Source organism: Heteronotia binoei, chromosome 21 (assembly GCF_032191835.1).
Source record: "Heteronotia binoei isolate CCM8104 ecotype False Entrance Well chromosome 21, APGP_CSIRO_Hbin_v1, whole genome shotgun sequence".
Taxonomy (NCBI): domain Eukaryota; kingdom Metazoa; phylum Chordata; class Lepidosauria; order Squamata; family Gekkonidae; genus Heteronotia; species Heteronotia binoei.
Genome location: NC_083243.1, coordinates 2,636,734 through 2,662,433, shown reverse-complemented (window position 1 = coordinate 2,662,433; position 25,700 = coordinate 2,636,734). Strand labels below are relative to the sequence as shown.

Genomic DNA, 25,700 nt, shown 5'->3' with positions numbered 1-25,700 from the left:
TCACCACCACTGCACTCATCTTCCCCCCTCCCCCCATTGTTTTTCTGGCTGTGGGATCATGCCCGATAGGATCTGAACCAGCTTAGATTAAGAGCGAAAGAGATCATGGGGCTGTAGCGAAGAGCCAGTTTGGTGTAGTGGTCAAGTGTGTGGACTCTTATCTGGGAGAACTGGGTTTGATTCCCCACTCCTCCCCTTCCCTTCCCTCTGAGGAAAGGTGGAAATGTCAGGAACTTTTCAGTTTAGGGGGGGGGGGAGTTCTTGTATTGTGAGAAAGGGAGAAAAGGACTTCTTTCTCTGCTTTCTCCATCCCCTGCATAATCTTGTAAACCTCTATCATGTCACCCTGCAGTCGACATTTCTCCAAGCTAAAGAGCCCCAAGCGTTTTAACCTTTCTACATAGGGAAAGCGTTCCAGCCCTTGAATCATTCTAGTTGCCCTTTTCTGCACTCTTTCCAATGCTATAATATCCTTTCTGAGGTGCGGCGACCAGAACTGCACACAGTACTCCAAATGAGACCGCACCATCGATTTATACAGGGGCATTATGAGACTGGCTGATTTCTTTTCCCTTCCCTTCCCTTCCTAATAATCCCCAGCGTGGCGCTGGCCTTTTTTTATTGCAATCGCACACTGTCTCTCCACATGTTCCGTGAGTTCTCTACCTGTGACCCCCAAGATCTCGCTCTTGGTCAGTCTCTGCCAGTTCACACCCCATCAACTTGTATTTGTAGCTGGGATTCTTGGCCCCAGCGTGCATTACTTTGCACTTGTGCACATTGAACCGCATCTACCCCGTTGATGCCCACTCGCCCAGCCTTTGGAGTGGGAGGCTGCAGCGGAGTGGCGCTGGGGAGGGGGATTTGCATTGCCCCCGGGAGAGAGAGAGCGCGCGCAGGAGATATAAGGCGGCGGCGGCGGGGCGCAGGCTGGAGCGATGATGCAGAGCGCGGGGAGCGGCTGCGGGCTAAGCGGGGCGGAGAGCGCGGCGGGCGGCGGCGGCATCACGCTGGAGGAGCTGGAGCGGCTGGGCCTCGAGGAGGACGAGGACGAGGAGGGGGAGGCGGGGGTAGAGCAGGAGCGCCTCCTCGCCTTCTGGCAGGGCGTGGGCAGGGGCCACCGCGTGGAAGTCCCCCCCGGTGAGTGGCCGCACCCCTCGCCCCTCTCGGTTGCCAAAAAGTCCTGGCGGGGGGGGGGAGGGAGGGATCGAAGGGAGGGGCGCAGCTCCCGGCCACCCCCCCATCGGACCCCCTCCAGGGGCTGCAACACCCCCCCCCCTTTCCAGCGGGAGACTCTGAAATGATTTCTTAAAAGCCGCGTGGAGGTCCCCCCCCCCCCGCCCCGGTGGGTCTTTAAGCAATGTGGGCAGGTTTGCAATTCTGCTTAGACAAAACTGAAGCACTGATGTTCCGTGTTCTAAATCGGCGCAGGATTTGTCAAGTAGGGCATAGTTACAACCAGTGTTCCCTCTCAACTGCGTTAGTGGGAGCTAGCTCGCTAACCCCCTGGCGGGCAGCAGGGTCCAGTGGGTTGGAGGGGGGGCACCGGGGATGCCCCAAAGCCTTGGAGGAGGTGGGTCAGCTGTATCACTGCCCCCTGGGGCTCTTCCCAACGCTGTGGGTCCTGGGCTTTTTCCCCTTCTTGGCAGCTGAATTTAGTTCATGCGCTCTGCACCCTCCTTTCTTTGCTTTGCATTTTTTAATTCTGCCCCCCCCCCCCCAAATAACCCAAGGCTGGGAAGAAGCTCTGGGGAGGAGTCTCCAAAGCAGCTGGGCTTCTTTTGCAGGAACCTCTGCTGGAAACCGCCCCCCACCCCAAAGCCTTCAGTGCAGAGGCGGCCGAGGGTAGCTCTCCAGATGTTTTTTGCCTACAGCTCCCATCAGCTCCAGCCGGCATGGCCAATGGCTGGGGCTGATGGGAGTTGTAAGCAAAAAAAAAAAAAAAAATCTGGAGAGCTACCCTCGGCCGCCCCTGCTCCAGGGCACAGGGGGTTATATGGGGCAGGGCGGAATTCAAAAATGCAAAGCAAAGGAAGGAGGGTTTTAACTATACCATGCTTGACAAATCCTGCACCGATTTGCATTATTTACAGAACGTCAACGCTTCAGTTTTGTCTCAGCGGAATTGCAAATCTACCAACATGTCTCAAAGACTAGAAAACTTCGTCTCTTTATATAAAATCCTGTCTGAGCTCTCAAACAAGTTCCTTGAGTTGAAGGCCAAATGTTGAAATGGTTTTTTTTATGTCTCACTTAAACTTGAGTCCATATAGCAAGCAAAGTTCTTCTAGCTCTCACTGAAAGTCTCTTCCAGAGTAGACATGGTTTTTGTTATCTGCATTTAGCGTGCATAGTGCAGAATTTCATAAGGAGGAGATGTGCCCTCGGTGTGGTCACTTAATATTTAAAACAATGCACGGATTTGCTGCTGCTTAGAACGCTGCAGCTTCTGAACCCGGTTTATTTTACTGATTAAAACATTTAAAAAGCTGTGCCTGAAGGGAATACTTTTTTTTTGGTTTTTTGCAGCCGTGTTACCTCTATTCTCAATTTAGGGTTTTTCTTCTCTGGGAGATGCATTATCTTTGTAAAATAGACATTGCTTTCTCCGTTTTTCTGCTAATGGCAAAGAATGGAAATAGAATAAAGTTTTACTGAGTTTGAAAAATTGAAAAAGAAAGAAAAAAAAAAGACATGGGCTTTTGTGAGCCACCGCTCCCTTCTTCAGTGATTCACTTCAGAAATTCTGTTAGTCTTTAAGGTATTCCTGGACTGGCTCTTTGCTGCTGCTGCTGCTACAGACAAGCTTGACAGAATGCTGCAAACTGCGACACCTGTGCTATTTTCACACCTGTATTAATTTTACCACCCGAGAGGTTGAGAAAAAATGTTATTAGAAAGTTTTCTTGTTAAAAAAAAAGATTCATTTGGAGTCTTGATCAATTCCGTAGGGCCTGCAAGACTAACCTTTTTCAAACGGCCGTCGCTTAAATGTGGATTTAGTCTACTATATCCGGCCATCATAAACTACTGAGGAGAACATCTAGAATATAGCACTGTAAATGTTAGTTTTAATTGTAATTTTGATGGTTTTAATGGTGTGGAGAAACGCCATTTTATTCAGTGTTGGTGCTTCATTGTGAGGGATCAGTAAACCCCTCAGCAGGCTTTGTAGCCTCCCTCCAACCCCCCCTCCCTTCCAGAGCCAAACCAACAACGCTAGGGGGAAAGTCTCCTAGAGAGGCAGGAAGTGCTTTTGTTCTTTGCATGTGAGTTAAGCAGGAAGAGTTTTTAGTTTGCAGCTGGCGCGCTGGAAGAGAGGTTGCTTGCCTGTAGGCTCCTGCCTGTGGGGGAGGCCTGCTCAGGAAAATGAGGCCTCCAGGCAGTAAGACAAAGTAAGTCATCCAAAAGGGCAGGACATGTTTAGATCAGGGCCAGCAGGATGCGTTTATAATCAACTTTTCTTTGTTATGCTGTGTGCTGTGCGGGTGCTGTGCTAACTTTTTAAATGCAACTGCTTTTGTTTTGTTCTTCTTTTCTTCTCTTTTTCTCTTTTAAATAAATATATTTTTACTGTTTTAAATGCTGGCAGTCAATCTCTGTACCACATAGATCCCCAACCGCCTTAGACCACGCTGTTTTATAACGGGGGCCCCGGGCAAGGGGGAAGGCATGCAGTTGGATACGGTGCCAATCCTCCAGGGGTGCCCCAAAGAAGTGCTGAGGTCTCTGTGAAACCCAAGTGCAGGGTGGCAGAGGACCTTGAGGCCTGGCCTCATAGCTGGAGAGGGGGATTGGGAGTCCTGTTCCTCTCAATCGGAACCCCTAGACTGAGCAGGTGGTGGCAGCGAGCCCAAGGGGCAGGAGGAGAAATAGCTCCCTCCAGGAGTTGGCGACTCCATAGGGAGCAGACGGGACCGGGTCTGAAGGCAGAATCGGGCCGGTTCCGTCACAAATGGTTTTATTTAGTAAATTATATATATATTGCATTGAAATAATGTTTTTATATTGTAAATTGTAAATTTTATATGTTCTGAGCTGCCCTGAGCCTGCTTTGGTGGGGAGGGCGGAATATAAATAAAATATATGATGATTATTATTATTAAATATTCCCACCCAGTCCCGATAGACAGGACTGCAGCATATTTGGATAGCAAATTAAGCTTTTCTACATTGACAACACTGACATTAATAAAATACTGTCAAAACGATTAAGGGATATTAATTGTCGACAAAATTATTCACATATAAACATAGCCCAAGAGCCCCGTGGCGCAGAGTGTTAAAGCTGCAGTACTGCAGTTGGAGCCCTCTGCTCACAACCTGAGTTCAATCCCAGCAGAAGCTGGTTCAGGTAGCCGGCTCCAGGTTGACTCAGCCTTCCATCCTTCCAAGGTCGGTAAAATGAGTACCCAGCTTGCCGGGGGGAAAGTGTAGATGACTGGGGAAGGCAATGGCAAACCACCCCGTAAAAAGTCTGCCGTGAAAGCAACGTTGCCGCAGAGTTGGAAACAACTGGTGCTTGCACAGGGGACTATCTTTACCTTTTAAACATAGCCTACAAGCCAACAAAATATGCTGTATAATTCTATAATATTCACAGGAATTACCTAATGCTCTGTAGTATCTTTATCTAGAGACACATTAGATTCAGAGTATTATCACTGATGAGGTTAATACAGAAAGTGCCGAAGCAGGATTACATCTGAACATCTTTATAAATGATTTGGATGAAGGAATAGAGGGAATGCTTATTCAATTTGCAGATGATACTCAATTAGGAAGGGTTGCAAATACAGCAGAAGACAAAAACAGGATACAAGAAGATCCTGACAGGCTGGAAAGCTGGGCTGGAACCAATAAAATGAATTTTAATAGGGATAAATGTAAAGCTCTGCATTTAAGTAGCAAAAATCCAATGCATGGTTATAAGATAGGAGAAACCTGTCTTAGCAATAGTATTTGCAAAAAAGATCTAGGAGTCTTAGTGGACCAGTTGTTGAACATGAGTCAACAGTGTGATGCAGTGGCTAAAAAGGCAAATGCCATTTTGGGCTGTATCAACAGAAGTATAGTGTCCAGATCATGTGATGTGATGGCATCGCTTTACTCTGCTCTGGTAAGACGTCACCTGGAGTATTGTGTTCAGTTTTGGGCACCACATTTTAAGGAGGATATAGACAAGCTGGAAGGGGTCCAGAGGAAGGTGATGAAGTGGTGAGGGGTCTGGAGACCAAGTCTTATGAAGAAAGGTTGCTGGGGATGTTTAGCCTGGAGAGGAGGCGGCTGAGAGGTAATAAGATCACCATCTTCAACTACTTGAAGGGCTGTCATCTAGAATTGTTTTCTCTGGCCTTAGAAAGTAGGACCAGAACCAACGGGTTGAAATTAAATCAGAAGAGTTTCCAGCTCAACATTAGGAAGAACTTCCTGACCGTTAGAGTGATTCCTCAGAAGAACAGGCTTCCTCGGAAGGTGGTGGGCTCTCCTTCCTTGGAGGTTTTTAAACAGAGGCTAGATTGCCCTCTGACAGCAATGAAGATTCTGTGAATTTAGGGGGAGGTGTTTGTGAATTTCCTGCATTGTGTGGGGGGGTTGGACTAGATGACCCTGGAGGACACTTCCAACTCTATGATGCTATCAAGGAAACAAAAGTAACACCCGAGGAATTGCATAGCTTAAAGGCTGATGATGAAGAAATTGAAATCATTAAAGGTTTCCTCGGCTCCATCATCTTCCAAAAGGGAGACTGACACCCAGAAATCAGAAGGAGATTGAGAAGGGCCTCCAAGGAAGAGCTAGAAAAGATTCTTAAATGTAAGGATGTGCCACTGGCAACCAAGATACAACAACAACAACAACAACAAATTTTATTTGTATCCCGCCCTCCCCGCCGGAGCAGGCTCAGGGCGGCTAACAACATGGTTCAGAGTTAAGTTATACAAGTAAATAAACTACATTAAACATTATCAGCATTTAGTTAAAATCTGGTTAAGCTTTAAAATTAAATTAGTTAATTTTTAAAAGTGCTAGTGCTATGTTACTTTTTCTGATGGCGGTTTCCTTCGCAATTTCCATTTTCATCAGGGAAGGCCAGTCTGAAGAGGAAGGTCTTGCAGGCCCTGCGGAACTGTTCTAGGTCCCGCAGGGCCCGCATTTCCTCTGGAAGTTGGTTCCATAGGCTCGGGGCTATAGAGGAGAAGGCCCGGTTACGGGTGCTTTGCAGCTTCACCTCTCTCGGTCCGGGGATAGTCAGCAGGTTTTTCCCGGCTGACCTCAGTGCTCTCTGGGGTTCATATGAGGAGAGATAATTCATATCACACCGTTCCCCATTACTTACTTCATTTCTTTAATTCTATTTATATCCCACCTTCCCCACTGAAGCAGGCTCAGGGCAATGGACAAGGCCAATAGACAAATTAAAAATATTAGAACGACTTAAATACCAATTACAGCATTAAAACCATTTAAAACAGCCGATACAATGACATTAAGTGCTGTATTCATACTACATTTGTGATGGCGGTGTAGCAGTTGTCTCCTGAGAATCTCTAGATGTAATTTAAGAACATAAGAGAAGCCATGTTGGATCAGGCCAGTGGCCCATCCAGTCCAACATTCTGTGTCACATAAGAACATAAGAGAAGCCATGTTGAATCAGGCCAATGGCCCATCCAGTCCAACACTCTGTGTCACATAAGAACATAAGAGAAGCCATGTTGGATCAGGCCAGTGGCCCATCCAGTCCAACATTCTGTGTCACATAAGAACATAAGAGAAGCCATGTTGAATCAGGCCAATGGCCCATCCAGTCCAACACTCTGTGTCACACAGTGGTCAAAAAACCCAAGTGCCATCAAGAGGTCCACCAGTCGGGCTAGAAGCCCCACTGAATCTAGAATTTGAAGCTAGAGGCCAGGCTCTATGGTGATCAGTTCAGTTTGTCTAAACAGAATACCAGCTCAATATGACCAGGCAGAGGTGACCAATTTAGTGATCAAAAGCTTGGTGGAAGAGTTCCATCTTACAGGCCCTGCGGAACTGTAATAGATCCCACAGGGTCCTAACCTACGTTAGGGGCTTAAGCCCCTAAACCCGTTCCTTCAAAAACAAGACTGTGTTTACCCTGTATAATCTAGTTTCAGAACAGAACAAGAGGGAAAGATTTAAGTATGCCTACATGCAACTGTCCAATGATGGTACGGCAATTAATGAGACCTTAAGGTCTAAATGACATATTGGTAAATCTCATTTGTACTTCTCAGCTTTGGCCAACGCATAACAGGGAAGACAGATACCTGGAAGGAACCCAGAGAAACGGCAGAGGGATGTGTGTATCCACTTCAGTGAATTAGCCCTCTTATTGTATCACAACATTACCTTCAAATGGCAGGTTTATTATAGCCAGTGCCTTATTTCCCACTCAGAAATCAGCTGGAAGAATGAATGCCTGTCTGATTGCACTGAAGAATCTTGCTTGCTTGTTTTTAGTGCTCACCTCCCCTGCCCCTTCCCCATACCAGGTAAGAGATTAAAGAGAACAGCACCTGTCCCTCAAGCTATGTGTAGTGGCAGAGACCTAAACAGGCAATCCCAGTTTTTTAGAAGCCTTCCTACAAGCCTTTACAAGCAAGTTTGGTGTAGTGGTTAAGTGAGTGGACTCCTATCTGGGAGAACCGGGTTTGATTCCCCACTCCTCCACTTACACCTGCTGGAATGGCCTTGGGTCAGCCATAGCTCTCGCAGAGTTGTCCTTAAAAGGCAGCTGCTGTGAGAGCCCTCTCAGCCCCACCCACCTCTCAGGGTGTCTCTTGTTGGGGGAGAAGATAACGGAGACTGTAAACCACTCTGAGACTTTGATTCAGAGAGAAGGGCGGGGTATAAATCTGCAATTCTTCTTTTTCTTCCTCAGCCATCCACACTGGACATTTCTACAGTTCTCCCCAGGTTCTGACTGAGCGGCCATCCAAAGAGTGCCTGGTGTGCTCTCATTGACTCAAATGGCATCTAAATCAACTTTTAATGGTCTGGGGTCAAGCTCATTTCTCACTTATGCAAATCAGGTGCATTTATCCCTGTAAAATTTTAACTGTCTCATAGTCACATTACAGATATGGCCCAGCCAATCCAGCAGCTGACGAGAAATAACCATTCCCAGGAGAGGGAGACTGTGCCATTTACTGTGATAAGCCGTAAAGAAAAGGTAACTTCTTCCTTTAAAACGCACTTCAAGACGCTGGTTTCCAAACAAATTCTATGAGAAGCAGCGCAGAGCGAGTAGTTTTTTTTTTAAGGCAGAGGGCTTTGCTTCTGCGCTAAACAAAGTTATTTTAGCCGAGTTTTGTGACCAACATAACCTAAAAAAAATCTAATATAATTGCTTTTATACCTACTGTGGATTAAATGGAGAAATGGGGCTACCATGCAAACATGCTGGAAGTGGACTAGTAGGCGGGAGTGATACTACTGCTAATAATAATCTTTAATTTATATCCCGCCCTCCCCGCCGAAGCTGGCTCAGGGCGGCTCACAACAGTTAAAATTACATATTATAAGTACATGCATATTATAAATCATACTACTATACAATTACCCTCTACATGGGGCTGCCCCTGTGCCGAACCCGGAAACTGCAGCTAGTGCAGAACGCAGCAGCCAGACTGCTATTGGGCCTACCCCGGTGGGAACATGTGCAGGCTAGGCTGCGGGAGCTGCATTGGCTGCCAATTGTTTACCGAGTTTGTTACAAGGTGCTGGTTATTACCTTTAAAGCCCTATATGGCCGAGGACCTGTCTACCTTAGGGACCGCCTCTCTCCATATGTTCCCCAGAGAGCACTGAGATCTAGCTCCCAAAATCTCTTAGAAGTACCTGGGCCAAAGGAGGCCAAACTAAAAATAACTAGAGAACAGGCCTTCTCTATAAAAGCACCCCAATGGTGGAACCAGCTGCCGGAAGAGGTGCGGGCCCTACCGGACCTTAGCCAATTCCGTAGGGCGTGTAAAACCGCCCTCTTCCGGCTAGCCTTTCAAGATGGAGCTTGAAATAAACATCACGCCATCACAAATACTAATAATTGAGATAACAGCGAGTAGAGATTATTTTAGACTGCTTTTAGATTGTTTTAGATTATGTAAAAATTTAACAGTAAATTGTAATTTTATTGAATTGTGTAACTGTTTTATTGTTCAATGGCTTTGCCATACCTGTAAGCCGCCCTGAGCCTGCCTTGGCGGGGAGGGCGGGGTATAAATAAAATTTTATTATTATTATTATTATTATTATTAATCATTTTGTAAATAAAAACTTGTAATTAAAAAGATTAAATTGGTGCTAAAAAAATTGATGTTATGCATCACACAGCTTTTCCGTGGCGATGATATTCCTTCAACACTTGCGTTAAAAGCAAACACCACTGGACCCCTTTGAAGGTAGACGAGAAGGCTGCAAAAAATACATAGGGCTTTCCTTGCTAACGGATTGTCAGCATTTCCGACCGGGCAGTATTCTCTGATTTAGACCGAAGCCCCGCTGTTGCCCAGCTAGTCCCACATGGAATGGTATGGTGGCAGCTTGAACGGTACTGAATGCAGAACAGCCGTATTAATGGTAAGGGCTTTTTTTGTTGTTGTCGTTGTTAAAAAAAAACACAGTCCGGCAAAGTGCTTTACGAGAAAAGGCGTTATGAAAAGGGCAAGTGGGCTTGCGTCAAAGTGGAAGAAGAGCTGTACGAGCAGAGTGTCTGCCTCGGATTCATGAAGATCATGAGATACATTTGCGAAGAGAACTCCTCAGGTAACGGCCTTGGGGTTGTTGGGTTTTTTTTAAAATAACCGTTTGCTCTCACACATTCATTGCTGCTGCTGAAAGAGACACACACCCATCAGTTCTAAAGGTACCTTCTCCTAAATGAAAGTAACCATAACCCCCAGTTCGGGCTGCCATTCCCCAGGTGGGGCCAGGGGAACCCCCCGGTTTGGAGACCCTCCCCCACTTCAGGATCATCAGAAAGCAGCGGGGGTGGGATGGATGGAGGCACTCCGTTATTCCCTCTGGAGACAGATTCCCATAGGGTATAGTGGAGAATTGATCTGCAGGTTTCTGGGGCTCAGGGGGAGGCTGTTTTTTGAAGTAAAGGCACCAAATTTTCAGTATAGCATTCAGTGCCTCTCCTCAACCCCCCCCCCCAAAGTCTCAAAATGACTGGACCAGGGGATCCAATTCTGTGAGCCCCCAAAGAAGGTGCCCCTATCCGTCATTTTTTTCCAGTGCAGGGAAGACATTTAAAAGCTGTGCAGTCCCTTTAAATGTGATGGCCGGAACTCCCTTTGGAGTTCAATGATGCTTGTCACACCCTTGCTGCTGGCTCCACCCCCAGTGTCTCCTGGCTCCACCCCCAAAGTCCCCAGAGATTTCTTGAATTGGACTTGGCAACCCCAAAAGAAGGCGCCCCTACTGTTCATTATTTCCAAAGGAGCGGAAGGCATTTAAAAGGTGTGCGGTCCCTTTCAATGTGATGGCCAGAACTCCCTTTGCAGTTCAATTGTGCTTGGCACAACTCTGCTTATGGCTCCACCCCCAAAGTCCCCAGAGATTTCTTGAATTGGCCCGGGCGACCCTAGCCCCCGTACTCCTGCTTTACTTTGGTGCCTTCTCCTCCGGAGATCTCAGAAGAGCAAGGGGCAGATTTTGTTCTCCGTGCCACTGGGGAAGAGTTTCAAGGCGCTAGATTTCTACTTGATGGCCAGTATCCATTCAGTATTAACGGTCAGGAACGATTTCAGGGAGCCTACAAAATGGCATTAGAAACTGGTTATTAAAACCACAGGTAGCCAATCCATGATACCAGGAGATCACTAACAGCAGCCTGTTTTTTCTCAGAGCTGTACTTGGGGATGACCGTTCCCATCGTGACCATAATTCACACCAGTGAATCCACATCGGATATCACCAGCTTTGTGACGGTGGCCTACTACCTCCCTGGAGGGCTGCAAGATCAGCCGCCGGAGCCCCGGGACCCCGACATCGTCATTGAAGAATGGCCTCCGGCCATGGTTTATGCCAGGTAAGAAGATAAGAGGTCTCCGATGAACTTGAACCTGGTGGCATGGAAGCAGGAACACTGCAGGTCAGGGAATCGGGCGTACCCAACGCGGTACCTGCCAAGACCTTCCCTGGAGCAGAGGTTGTCCTTGAAAGGGCAGCTGCTGTGAGAGCCCTCTCAGCCCCACCCACCTCACAGGGTGTCTGTTGTGGGGGAGGAAGGTAAAGGAGATTGTGAGCCGCTCTGAGACTCTTTGGAGTGGAGGGCGGGATATAAATCCAATATCTTCATCTTCTTCTTCTTAAAGGTGCTTTCTTTGTATTTCTCCCATGGGATCCAGGGAACTGGGCAAAGGAAGCTCTGGCTCTTTCCCTCCTTCCCCAGAGGGCCGGGAGGGGAAGGAGCCTCAGCCAATAGAAGGAAGAGGGACTTGGCTCAGTAGTTCTGCTGTGTGATTGAGAGAGAGACTGGCAAAGCAAGCTATCCCTCTCCCCTTCCTCAAGGCAGGAGCCTCAGCCAATGAAGAACACAGAGGTTTTGCTCTGCAGCTCCTGAGCAAGCCTGGCAAAGCAAGCTGTGATGCAGAAGGGGGCAAGAGAGAGGGAGAAGGAAGCAGACGACAGCCAGTTGCTCGGGGCCCTGATAGGAGCCCTTCGAGGGCCTGGTTCGGCTCCTGGGCCGCATGCTTGACACCTCTGACCTAGACTAGCAAAACCTGTGGCGGGGAGGAACTTTGGGGAGTCACTGCTGGACTCCCATTCTAGCTGTCTCCGAAGAAGGAAGCGGTGACTCTTGAAAGCTCACCTTTAAGGCGCTCCGGGGCTCTTGCTCTTGTCTGCCATTATTGCAGTGACTGGAATAACTCTGCTTGTCCTGACGTCGACTCTTTCGATGCCGTAAGTCTAAAGCACGATATGTTGACAGGGGCTTCAGAGGAGCTACGAATGAAGATTCGATCGCAAGAGAAATCCGCCTGCTGGCAGAACTTCTGGAAAGCCCCGAGCTGTGCTTGCAAGACACTTTCATAATTGCGGGATACACCAACCCAGCCGCCGCTGTACGGCAGAACGAAATATGGTTCCTTGAGAGACCGTAACTGGCTGCCGAAGAGCTGCGGAGTAGCTCAGCTGACTGCTGACACACCTTCCGTAAGGGGTGCAACTGAAATCATAATTGGCCAGCGGAAAGGACTGAGTTTTACGCAGCTGCTAGCCTGCAAAGCAAGTGGCCTAAGAACGCATGGATATAAATGTTCCGCAGTTTTATCTCAGCCGCTTCCATCGCTCAGTTGTGGGAAGGGAAACTTGGGGCTCTCATTTCCTGCTTACGAAAATCATTTGAGTTGCTGCTGAAGCTTCGAACAGCTGTTTAATGTTTCCTAGCACTTTTCTCTGCATGAGACAAAGCAAAAACAGGTCGCACCAGATGGAGGGAGGGAGGGAGGAGCTGTGGCTCAGTGGTGGAACATCCGCTGCGCATGCAGAAGGGGGAGGGACGGTGGCTCAGTGGCAGAGCACCTGCTTGGTAAGCAGAAGGTCCCAGGTTCAATCCCCGGCATCTCGAACTAAAAAGGGTCCAGGCAAATAGGCATGAAAAACCTCAGCTTGAGACCCTGGAGAGCCGCTGCCAGTCTGAGAAGACAAGACTGACTTGGATGGACCCAGGGTCTGATTCAATATAAGGCAGCTTCATATGTTCATATGTCTAAGGGGAGGGATGGTGGCTCAGAGAAAGAGCATCTGCTTGGTAAGCAGAAGGTCCCAGGTTCAACACCCGGCATTTCCAACTAAAAAAGGGTCCAGGCAAGTAGACGCGCAAAACCTCAGTTTGGGACCCTGGAGAGCCGCTGCCAGTCTGAGTAGACAATACTGACTTTGATGGACCGAGGGTCTGATTCAGTAGAAGGCAGCTTCATATGTCCATATGTCCCAGGTTCAACCTCTGACATTCCCACTCTGAGGAACTCTGGTAGGATGAGATGGAGGAACACAAACTTGTTGACTTTTTGGTGCCAAGTGAAAGCCAGTTTCCCGCAGCCATTAGGCCAAATGCGGTGCCCCCACAGGTTCCAGAGCACTCACAGGCACCTTTCCTGGTGCTTGTCAAGTGTTTACAGAAAGTGGGTGAGGCCAGACGGGTCTTTTGTCCAGCAGAGCTTCTGTGTAGCTGGTGGAAATCTGTCTCCCCGTGCAGATATTTTTTAAAAATTGTCACTTTGATAGCAGCTGCCATCACAGTAAAAGGAGCGTCATTGTGTGACTGAAGAGATGCACAAATGGGTGGATGCAAGAAAATGTTTTTAACTCTGTATTCATTTTCAAAGGCATCCCGTTAAACAGAGCTTCTGCCTGAAATGCTGAAGAGCTACTCTTAAGAGTTATGCATACACTTACCCCCTGTTTGCAACTGGCCCCGCCTCTTCGGGCAGCCATGTTGTGGTGGTGCCAGCCACCCTGTATCAGAATTCCAAAGGTGCCCCCAGGCTGGGAACCTCTGCTTTAGATGGTGTTTCTTTCCCCATCTCTGATTGTTAACAGTATTTTAACTGTTCTATCCGTTGCTGCCTGTATATTTTTCAACCTTGGTCACCGTTTATGGCTTTTAATGCCAGTGTTTTGACTGCTTGAAGTCATGTGTTTCTTTCCTCAGATTATATGTCTGTTTTGGTATGCTGATTTTATTATTGTATTTTGATGTTTCTTGCAAACCATCCAGAGAACCAGGTTTCTGGTTGAGAAACAAGATGTAAACCTTTAAAATAAAACTGTTTTTTCCAAAGACTGCTCTACGTACATGATTACAATGCACCAAACTGCCCATAGTTCTTGAACATGCATCGTATTATAACCATGCACACCCATGCTTCACTTTCCTAGATCCCTCTTGTCTCATAACATCTGAGGACAGAGTGTCCTTTCCGGGATCATTCCTAAAACATTCAATTTGCACAGAACTTACAAAAATTAACAAAGATCAGCTTGGGTATTAATACCACTCACAAGTACACCCCCTGAAGTATTATATAATGACTGTGTTTCAAATTTCTACTCTGAACAAAATGATTTAAAGAATCGAGCCCTGGGCTACCGGAATCCTTTCAGGTCTCAGTTTTTTCAGCCATTTTGCTAAGAGGATTATAAGAAGATATTGGATTTATATCCCGCCCTCCACTCCGAAGAGTCTCAGAGCGGCTCACAATCTCCTTTACCTTCCTTCCCCACAACAAACACCCTCTGAGTTGGGTGGAGCTGGAGAGGGCTCTCACAGCAGCTGCCCTTTCAAGGACAACTTCTGCCAGAGCTATGGCTGACCCAAGGCCATGCTAGCAGGTGCAAGTGGAGGAGTGGGGAATCAAACCCAGTTCTCCCAGATAAGAGTCTGCACACTTAACCACTACACCAAACCGGCTCTTAGAACATAAGAGGAGCCATGCTGGATCAGGCCAATGGCCCCTCTAGTCCAACACTCGGTGTCACACAGTGGCCAAAAAACCCAAGTGCCATCAGGAGGTCCATCAGTGGGGCCATGACACTAGAAGCCCTCCCAATGTGCCCCCAAGCACCAAGAATACAGAGCATCACTGCATCAGACATAAGAACATAAAAGAAGCCATGTTGGATCAGGCCAATGGCCCATCCAACCATAAGAACATAAGAGGAGCCATGTTGGATCAGGCCAATGGCCCCTCCAGTCATAAGAACATAAGAGGAGCCATGTTGGATCAGGCCAATGGCCCCTCCAGTCATAAGAACATAAAAGAAGCCATGTTGGATCAGGCCAATGGCCCCTCCAGTCATAAGAACATAAGAGGAGCCATGCTGGATCAGGCCAATAGCCCCTCCAGTCATAAGAACATAAAAGAAGCCATGTTGGATCAGGCCAATGGCCCCTCCGGTCATAAGAACAGAAGAGGAGCCATGTTGGATCAGGCCAATGGCCCCTCTAGTCCAACACTCGGTGTCACACAGTGGCCAAAAAACCCAAGTGCCATCAGGAGGTCCATCAGTGGGGCCATGACACTAGAAGCCCTCCCAATGTGCCCCCAAGCACCAAGAATACAGAGCATCACTGCATCAGACATAAGAACATAAAAGAAGCCATGTTGGATCAGGCCAATGGCCCATCCAACCATAAGAACATAAGAGGAGCCATGTTGGATCAGGCCAATGGCCCCTCTAGTCCAACACTCTGTGTCACACAGTGGCCAAAAAAACCCAGGTGCCATCAGGAGGTCCATCAGTGGAGCTAGAAGCCCTCCCACTTCGTCCTCTCCCAAGTACCAAGAACACAAAGCATCCCTGCCCCAGAGAGTTCCAACAATACGCTGTGGCTAATAGCCACTGATGGACCAATGCTCCATATGCTTATCCAATCCCCTCTTGAAGCTGGCTATGCTTGTAGCTGCCACCACCTCCTGTGGCAGTGAATTCCACGTGTTAATCACCCTTTGGGCGAAAAAGTACTTTTATCAGTTCTAACCTGACTGCTCATCAATTTCATCGAATGCCCACGAGTTCTTGAATTATGAGAAAGGGAGAAAAGTGCTTCTTTCTCTACTTTCTCCATCCCATGCAGAATCTTGTAAACCTCCATCATGTCCCCACTCAGTCGACGTTTCTCCAAACTAAACAGCCCCAAGCGTTTTAACCTTTCTTCACAGGGAAAGTGTTCCAACCCTTTAATCATTCTAGTTGCCCTTTTCTGCACTTTTTTCCCAGTGCTATAATATCTTTTTCGAGATGTGGTGACCATTATTGTACACAGTATTCCAAATGAGGCTTATTGTCATCGCTACAATTATGGAGTTCATGGGAACGTGCAAAAGTTGAAAGCTTAGGAGATACGGCAAATTCTAGACGGTGGCTGCGTTAGTCTGTCTGGAGCAGTAGAAAGGAGCAAGAGCCCAGCAGCATCTTACAGAATAATGAAATTGGTGGCAGGGGAGGAGCTCTTGTGAGTCATTGTTCACTGCTTCAGGTACAGCTACAATGTGAGCTCCTCTGACCTTGCATCTTGGAGAGTGCAGTGATTTCAGATACGGAATGACAGCAGCAGGCAAATCACAATAGCAAGTGTGACTGGATTATGTGTGAGATGCACAGAGGTAGTAGGAGCGGAGAAATCAGAATTGGTAAGGAGACACGAAATCAGAGTCCACAATGAAGAGAGTTTCCTTATCACTACCCTTCCAGGAAGCCCCACCAAATAATGGGCACATCCACAAACCAATTGCCCTTTCACCACACCCCCTCCAGCCTAGAAATAGCAGCTCTCCAGCAGCCCTGGCCCCACTCAATGCACAGCAGCCAAGAAGGTCTGAGCGCCTGCTCCAGCTGCAACGCCACTGAGGATGTTCTCCACAGCTGAGAACAAAACGTCTGGAAGGAAAACTTTCTCCAGTAGAACACGGCACTTGAGCCCGAAAGATTCTACAAACCCTAATGATGTTACCAGCCGTGAAAACCTGAAATCTTTGAAGAGAGATACGTTTACACATCTGTCTCCAATTCTGACGTATTTATTTACTTCACTGTTTCCCCACCTAGAATTAAATCCAAACAAAAGGTGCCCATGTAACTTTAGCTCTCCCAATAATATTCTCACTCACATGGAGCCATTTGGCCAACTCACCCGGATGTAAGCAGCTCGCATTTCAGACAATTCTTCCCCAAGTGGAACCACACATTTTTCAACCAGCCGCTCATAGGAATAAGGTTGGATTTCAGGGGAATCTTCAGAACAGAGCTCAATGTGTGAGATCAACAGATTGGAAATCACTTGCTGCACAGCCTAGGAAGACACCGCAAGGCAATTATCATCTACATGCATTTTTTTTTAAAGGAAGCCTTAATACACTAAAAAATTACACACCTTTGAAACCACAATTATGCTTAGCATTTGTGCATAAGAACATAACAGAAGCCATGTTGGATCAGGCCAATAGCCCATCCAGTCCAACATTCTGTGTCACACAGTGGTCAAAAAAACAGGTGCCATCAGGAGGTCCATCAGTGGGGCCAGGACACTAGAAGCCCTCCCACTGTGCCCCCCCCAAGCACCAAAAATACAGAGCATCACAAGATCAGACATAAGAGAAGCCCTGTTGGATCAGGCCAGTGGCCCATCCAGTCCAACACTCTGTGTCACACAGTGGCCAAAAAGCCCAGGTGCCATCGGGAGGTCCATCAGTGGGGCCAGGACACTAGAAGTCCTTCCTTTGTTTCTCCCACAAGGACCAAGAATACAGAGCATCACTGCCCCAGACAGAAAGTTTCATCAATACACTGTTGCTAACTATGAAACACTGTGTGCAACTATGAAAGTGTGGCATTTCAAGCACTTCCATGCATTTTGTGTTGGACCCCATGAAGACATTCCGCTAATGATATTGGATTTATATCCCGCCCTCCACTCTGAAGAGTCTCAGAGCGGCTCACAATCTCCTTTCCCTTCCTCCCCCACAACAGACACCCTGTGAGGTGGGTGGGGCTGGAGAGGGCTTTCACAGCAGCTGCCCTTTCAAGGACAGAGTCTCAGAGTGGCCCACAATCTCCTTTCCCTTCCTCCCCCATAGAAGACTCTCTATGAGTTGGGTGGGGCTGAGAGGGCTCTCACAGCAGCTGCCCTTTCAAGGACAGAGTCTCAGAGCGGCCTACAATCTCCTTTCCCTTCCTCCCCCACAACAGACACCCTGTGAGGTGGGTGGGGCTGGAGAGGGCTCTCACAGCAGCTGCCCTTTCAAGGACAGAGTCTCAGAGTGGCCTACAATCTCCTTTCCTTTCCTCCCCCACAACAGAAACCCTGTGAGGTGAGTGGGGCTGGAGAGGGCTCTCACAGCAGCTGCCCTTTCAAGGACAGAGTCTCAGAGCAGCTCACAATCTCCTTTCCTTTCCTCCCCCAACAACAGGCACCCTGTGAGGTGGGTGGGGCTGGAAAAGGCTCTCACAGCAGCTGCCCTTTCAAGGACAACCTCTGCCAGAGCTATGGCTGACCCAAGGCCATTCCAGCAGGTGCAAGTGGAGGAGTGAGGAATCAAACCCGGTTCTCCCAGATAAGAGAGCTATGGCTGACCCAAGATCATTCCAGCAATTGCAAGTGGAGGAGGGGGGAATCAAACCCAGTTCTCCCAGATAAGAGAGCTGTGGCTGAACCAAGACCATCCCAGCAGGTGCAAGTGGAGGAGTGGGGAATCAAACCCGGTTCTCCCAGATAAGAGAGCTCTGGCTGACCTAAGGCCATTCCAGCAGGTGCAAGTGGAGGAGTGGGGAATCCAACCCGGTTCTCCCAGATAAGAGAGCTCTGGCTGACCCAAGGCCATTCCAGCAGGTGCAAGTGGAGGAGTGGGGAATCCAACCCGGTTCTCCCAGATAAGAGAGCTCTGGCTGACCCAAGGCCATTCCAGCAGCTGCAAGTGGAGGAGTGGGGAATCCAACCCGGTTCTCCCAGAAAGGAGAGCTCTGGCTGACCCAAGGCCATTCCAGCAGGTGCAAGTGGAGGAGTGGGGAATCAAACCCGGTTCTCCCAGATAAGAGAGCTCTGGCTGACCCAAGGCCATTCCAACAGCTGCAAGTGGAGGAGTGGGGAATCAAGCCCGGTTCTCCCAGAGAAGAGAGCTCTGGCTGACCCAAGGCCACTCCAGTAGCTGCAAGTGGAGGAGTGGGGAATGCAACCCGGTTCTCCCAGAGAAGAGAGCTCTGGCTGACCCAAGGCCATTCCAGTAGCTGCAAGTGGAGGAGTGGGGAATCCAACCCGGTTCTCCCAGAAAGGAGAGCTCTGGCTGACCCGAGGCCATTCCAGGAGCTGCGAGTGGAGGAGTGGGGAATCCAACCCGGTTCTCCCAGAAAGGAGAGCTCTGGCTGACCCGAGGCCATTCCAGCAGGTGCAAGTGGAGGAGTGGGGAATCCAACCCGGTTCTCCCAGAAAGGAGAGCTCTGGCTGACCCAAGGCCATTCCAGCAGGTGCAAGTGGAGGAGTGGGGAATCAAACCCGGTTCTCCCAGTTAAGAGAGCTCTGGCTGACCCAAGGCCATTCCAGCAGCTGCAAGTGGAGGAGTGGGGAATCAAGCCCGGTTCTCCCAGAGAAGAGAGCTCTGGCTGACCCAAGGCCACTCCTGCAGCTGCAAGTGGAGGAGTGGGGAATCAAGCCCGGTTCTCCCAGAGAAGAGAGCTCTGGCTGACCCAAGGCCACTCCTGCAGCTGCAAGTGGAGGAGTGGGGAATCAAGCCCGGTTCTCCCAGAGAAGAGAGCTCTGGCTGACCCAAGGCCACTCCAGCAGCTGCAAGTGGAGGAGTGGGGAATCAAGCCCGGTTCTCCCAGAGAAGAGAGCTCTGGCTGACCCAAGGCCACTCCTGCAGCTGCAAGTGGAGGAGTGGGGAATCAAACCCGGTTGTCCCAGATAAGAGTTCGCACACTTCACCACTACACCAAACTGGCTCTCCAATGGGTTCTTCATGCAGGAGAAATGGGCTACTATTAGCAGAACAGAACCGCAGCATTCCACCATAATGGGACATGACCTGGGAGCATCTAAGCTGGAGAGAATAGCAAGTTCATGACAGAGGACAGCCGTAAAACACAGCCTTCCTCTGCTGCTCAGCCATGATGCTAAATTGATCACTATAGTGAGGCTGCAGTTCAGATACCATTTTTAATCCCCTCCCCCCAAAATAAAATTTATATTCCACTTTTCTGTCATCATCTGCTCTATTAAGACACCTAACAGATTATGGATGTGCATAATAAAACACGTCTTTAAAAACATCAAGACAAAAAAAAAATTAAAACCAAACTCAAACCCAAATTAAAGGTGAGATTTAGAACATAGGACAGGAAAGAGAGATCACGAAGGGAACCCCAAACAAAACACAGTATTCACTCACTTGTGAAAGACAGCCAACAGAAGGAGAATGGAAAACATCCCTGTCAATAGAGCCCCAGAGTTCTGGTGCCACTACTGAGAAGACCTTCCCCTGCGTTGCCCCCACCTAATCACAGAATCAAAATCCTAGAGTTGGAAGGGATCTCCAGGGTCATCTAGTCCAACCCCCTGCACAATGAAGGAAACTCAAAAATACCTTCCCCTAAATTCACAGGATCTTCATTGGTGTCAGATGGCCAACTAGCCTCTGTTGAAAAACCTCCAAGGAAGGAGAGCCCACCACCTCCCGAGGAAGCCTGTTCCATTGAGGAACCACTCTAACAGTCAGGAGGTTCTTCCAAAAGTTGAGCTGGAAATTCTTTTGATTTAATTTCAACTCATTGGTTCTGGTCCTACCTTCCGGGGCCACGGAAAACAATTCCACACCAACCTCTATATGACAGCCCTTAAGGGACTTGAAGATGGTGATCCTATCACCTCTCAGCTGCCTCCTCTCCAGGCTAAACATCCCCAGCTCCTTCAACCTTTCCTCATAGGACTTGGTCTCCAGATCTCTCACCATCTTTGTCGCCCTCCTCTGGACCCGTTCCAGCTTGTCTAGATCCTTCTTAAAATGTGGTGCTCAAAACTGAACACAGTACTCCAAGTGAGGTCTTACCAGACCAGAGTAAAGCGATACCATCACTTCACGTGATCTGGATACTATACTTCTGTTGATACAGCCCAAAATTGCATTTGCCTTTTTAGCCACCGCATCACACTGCTGACTCTAGTTCAGCGTATGGTCCACTAAGACCCCGAGATCCTTTTCGCATAGACTACTGCCAGGACAAGTCTCCCCCCATCCTATGACCATGTGTTGGATTTTTCCTACCTCAATGCAGAACTTTACATTCATCCCTGTTAAAATTCATTTTATTAGTTCTAGCCCAGTTTTCCAGGACACCTGAAGCTAGACCTCCAAATGGGACCGCAGAGGTCACAGGGCTTCAGAAGCGGGTAGGCCGTCCTTCAAGCATGCTGGTTCCAAGCCATATAGGCTTCGTGCCTTCTCGCAGAGCCAGAGTGGACAAGGCCTGGGCTCTGGCTGGTGCTAAATGGGCCACCTTAAGTGGTGGGATAACGACCAGATGGCTGCCCGAGGACCCTAGTTGGTGCCCAGGGACAGGCCTTCCTTCGGAAGCACTAGGCTTTATTGTGTTTTAGTGCTGCTGCTGCTGCCCTTCGGTTTACACGTTTCAGAGGGTGGCGGCCGGATACTGAGGAAGAGAGCTGCCGCTCTTGAAAGCTTACATGCCAAAAATCTTGCGGGTCTCTTAAGGTGCTGCTGAACTTGAATCTATCAATTTCTAATCTGTATGTTTAGGAAACTGTTCTTTGGTGGGGGGTTTTATATCTGCGCCTCTGCTCCCAAAGTCTGCAAGGTGGCTTACGCTGCGTTTCACGGTTTTAGTTCTGATTTTTAAAGCCTTACATGGCCTAGGATTGACATATCTGTGTTCTCCCCAGATGCGCCCCGGAGATCACTACGATCCGCTGACCGTCCTTGGCCCAAAGGACAGCTGACTTGTCTCAAGCAGGGCCTTTTCAGCCTTGGCCCCGGCCTGGTGGAATCAGTTCCCTTTAGAAATCTGGGCCCTCACTGAATTGCCGCCTTTCCGTAGGGCCTGCAAGACGAAGCTATTCCGCCAGGCCTTTGGTTGAGGCAGCGGGCGTCCTACGCCATCGGCTGGCCCTATGCTACGGAACCATCTCTGCTGTAATATGAATTTTACTCTATCTACTGTTTTAGACGTTCAGTTTATATAACGTGTGCCCAACTGAGGTGCTATCATTGATTGGTTTTAATGTGAATTTAATATTAATTTATTGTTTTATTATTGTGTTGTTCACCTTAAATGTTGTTAGCCGCCCTGAGCCTGCTTCGGCGGGGGAGGGCGGGATACAAATAAAATTTTACATTACATTACATATTTATAGCATATGTGATCTATCAAATTGTCTTGTTACATTGATTTAAAAACATAAGAGAAGCCCTGTTGGATCAGGCCACTGGCCCATCCAGTCCAACACTCTGTGTCACATAAGAACATAAGAGAAGCCCTGTTGGATCAGGCCAATGGCCCATCCAGTCCAACACTCTGTGTCACATAAGAACATAAGAGAAGCCCTGTTGGATCAGGCCAATGGCCCATCCAGTCCAACACTCTGTGTCACATAAGAGAAGCCCTGTTGGATCAGGCCAATGGCCCCTCCAGTCCAACACTCTGTGTCACATAAGAACATAAGAGAAGCCCTGTTGGATCAGGCCAATGGCCTATCCAGTCCAACACTCTGTGTCACATAAGAACATAAGAGAAGCCCTGTTGGATCAGGCCAGTGGCCCATCCAATCCAACACTCTGTGTCACATAAGAACATAAGAGAAGCCATATTGGATCAGGCCAATGGCCCATCCAGTCCAACGCTTTGTGTCACATAAGAACATAAGAGAAGCCATATTGGATCAGGCCAATGGCCCATCCAGTCCAACGCTCTGTGTCACATAAGAACATAAGAGAAGCCATGTTGGATCAGGCCAATGGCCCATCCAGTCCAGCACTCTGTGTCACATAAGAACATAAGAGAAGCCTTGTTGGATCAGGTCAATGGCCCATCCAGTCCAACACTCTGTGTCACATAAGAGAAGCCATGTTGGATCAGGCCAATGGCCCATCCAGTCCAACGCTCTGTGTCACACTGTGGCCAAAAAACACCCAAGTGCCATCTAGAGGTCCACCAGTGGGGTTAGAAGCCCTTCCACTGTGCCCCTCCAAGCACCAGAATACAGAACATCACTGCCCCAGACAAAGAGTTACAAAGATAAGCTGTGGCTAATAGCCACTGATGGACCTCTGCTCCATTTTTTTATCTAAACCCCTCTTGAAGGTGGTCATGCTTGTGGCTACCACCACCTCCTGTGGCAGTGAATTCCACATGTTAATCACCCTTTGGGTGAAGAAGTACTTCCTTTTATCCGTTCTAACCTGACTGCTCAGCAATTTCATTGAATGCCCACGAGTTCTTGTATTGTGAGAAAGGGAGAAAAGGACTTCTTTCTCTCTTTGGTTTTAACTGTTGTTTTATATTGTTTTTAGAATGTTGTGATCTGCCCTGAGCCCATTTTGGGAAAGAGCAGAATAGAAATTGCCCAAATAAATATATATTTTATAGAAGTTAATATTAAAAGGAAGATCAGCACCCTTCTAGCTGCCCTGTTACTCTCTGCAGTGGCCCCAGGGAAGATTTGGCTGCAATGCCGATGAGGAGAAGGAGGAGGCAAAAGCTACTGAACCTACTGAAATACCTCCATGTTGGCTGTAGAGACCTGATGAATGGAAATAAAAAGATAAACGGGATGGGGAAAAGACAGTCAAGAGAAGCCCCTTCAGCCAAGGAGTTCTCTGCTTACCTTCAAGTCACTTCCCGGGGTGGCGCTTAGAGCCAGAATACGGAACTGTTGGGTATATTTGCATAATTCTTTCACAACCTAAAGGGGGAGGGGGAAATGTTCAGTTGATTGTTACAGTTCAGTTGATTGTTACAGTCATTGACCAGAACATTTTAGTCATCTCTAGAACAACCTTAAAAGTACCTTATAAAAAGTCCCACAAATAATCTGCATGTTAAAATTTGATGACTTGAGGGTTATAACAGTAAAAAAATTTTTTTTTAAAAAAATTATTATTTAACCCTTTAAACCATTTTGTGGTTAAATAAACTTGTAGTCACAGTTGAATATTGTTACACTCTCTAAGATGTTAATAGAGGTGCTTTTATCCTAAAAAGTTATACCCTTTCCTGTGGCAACCCTGAATCTCCTTTCCCTTCCTCTCCCCACAAAAGACACCCTTTGAGGCGGGGCTACGAGAGCAGCTCTTTCAAGAACTGTGACTGACCCAAGGTCACACCAGCAGCTGAATGTGGAGGAGCTGAGGAATCAAACCCAGTTCTCCCGGATTAGATTCCACATGCTTAACCACTGCACCAGACTGGCTCTAAACAAAAGCAGGGTACAGAAACCAACCCTTCTGCTGCTTCTTTTTAAAAGCATGACTTCAAGAAATCAAGAGCTTGAGAGAAAAAGAAAATCTCTTCAACAAGACAGAGACACGGCATTAAGTTCTACACAGTTCACAGTACCTGACAGTAGGCATGATTTCCAAGTGCTTTGTGGGCCTCGTCAATAACCAGGCACTTGACTTCCGCTGCAGGGCAGATCCCACGGGAAAGATCATTAACCAAGATTTGGGGAGTGAGGAAGAAGACCCTCTTGTTCTGCCACATCTCTTTCCGATCGACAACTTGCGTACCTCCTGGAACATAAGCAGCCATTAGTGCAGCCTCCAAAAGTACCTAACCGTTTAGATCAGATTATTGCTTTAAACGCTGAGCTGTCCCTTCATATCTGGCCAAACATCATTTCCTAGGTTAAAAAAACCAGCACCCTGGGATAGACAGCAAAACATGACCAGTCATAGTTACAGCATTCATTTTTCATTTAAGGGCAGAAAGGCACAGACGTTAGGAGACAGAGAATTTTGGAGGCGTTTCTAGCAACCATCAGTGGTGTCAAGTTCCAACTCAGGGCATTTGATTGAACTGCAGCCTAAGACACTTCAGAAATACCGTAATTTGTATCAGTTAACTGCTATCTTACCCAAGTGCTCAAGCTGATGTACAATCAAAACCACCTGCTCACGCAATCACCCTTGTGAGGCAGGTCACAACAACAGGGATATTACTCTTCTCAAGGCTATCCTGTGAGTCTCTGATCTTGCCATTGCTGTGCAAGACCCCATTCCAACCGCACCGACTTAGCATAACTTGTTGCATAGGGCTGCCTTCAAAGAAAGGGAATTGAAAACAGGAATTGAAAACAAATCAGCCAGTATCATAATGCCCCTGTATAAATCGATGGTGCGGTCTCATTTGGAGTACTGTGTGCAGTTCTGGTCGCCGCACCTCAAAAAGGATATTATAGCATTAGAGAAAGTCCAGAAAAGGGCAACTAGAATGATTAAAGGGCTGGAGCACTTTCCCTATGAAGAAAGGTTGAAACGCTTGGGACTCTTTAGCTTGGAGAAACGTCGACTGCGGGGTGACATGATAGAGGTTTACAAGATAATGCATGGGATGGAGAAAGTGGAGAAAGAAGTACTTTTCTCCCTTTCTCACAATACAAGAACTCGTGGGCATTTGATTAAATTGCTGAGCAGACAGGTTAAAACGGATAAAAGGAAGTACTTCTTCACCCAAAGGGTGATTAACGTGTGGAATTCACTGCCACAGGAGGTGGTGGCGGCCACAAGTATATCCACCTTCAAGAAGGGTTTAGATAAAAATATGGAGCACAGGTCCATCAGTGGCTATTAGCCACAGTGTGTGTGTATATATAAAAATTTTTGCCACTGTGTGACACAGAGTGTTGCCGTTGGCCTGATCCAACATGGCTTCTCTTATGTTCTTAATACTTGGAAACTTTAGGTGGCTTAAAACACAGCAACCGGGGTTCGTTTCTCAGATCGCATAACTCTAAAATGGGGTAATCTTCAATGGCTGGCTCTCAGTTCCTTTCCAAATGCCAGTGCTGATCTTTATGGACAAACAAACCAGGGGATGGGATGCTCATGAGGAGTGCCCACCAATTAAACCAAACCACCTACCTACCACAAACATTCCATTCCAGCAGCTCCCAGACTCTGGAACTTCCTTTTTCAGGATTCTCTGATTTTTATAAC

The 25,700-nt window shown here is 47.8% G+C and overlaps 2 protein-coding genes across 2 annotated transcripts in view; one reads left to right on the top strand and one right to left on the bottom strand.

Annotated features, from left to right (window-relative positions):
- Positions 1-25,700, bottom strand: part of FANCM (FA complementation group M) — a 111,465-nt gene that overhangs the window by 82,798 nt on the left and 2,967 nt on the right. Inside the window, exons 2-4 of the mRNA XM_060261362.1 lie at positions 24,103-24,275; positions 23,372-23,449; positions 16,676-16,834 (exon numbers count right to left, since the gene is read on the bottom strand). Coding sequence (XP_060117345.1) covers positions 16,676-16,834; positions 23,372-23,449; positions 24,103-24,275 — 410 coding nt within the window. The remainder of the gene's footprint in view (positions 1-16,675; positions 16,835-23,371; positions 23,450-24,102; positions 24,276-25,700) is intronic.
- LOC132588820 (heme-binding protein 1-like) lies at positions 939-12,140 on the top strand. The gene is made up of 5 exons (XM_060261269.1): positions 939-1,140; positions 8,112-8,203; positions 9,654-9,795; positions 10,882-11,065; positions 11,969-12,140. The coding sequence occupies exons 1-5, from the start codon at positions 939-941 to the stop codon at positions 12,138-12,140; spliced, it is 792 nt and encodes a 263-aa protein (XP_060117252.1).

Coding starts and splice junctions, on each gene's coding strand:
- LOC132588820 (XM_060261269.1), top strand. CDS start 939: ATGATGCAGAGCGCGGGGAGCGGCTGCGGGCTAAGCGGGGCGGAGAGC. Junction 1,141..8,111: donor CCGCGTGGAAGTCCCCCCCG/GTGAGTGGCCGC, acceptor GTCACATTACAG/ATATGGCCCAGCCAATCCAG. Junction 9,796..10,881: donor TTGCGAAGAGAACTCCTCAG/GTAACGGCCTTG, acceptor GTTTTTTCTCAG/AGCTGTACTTGGGGATGACC.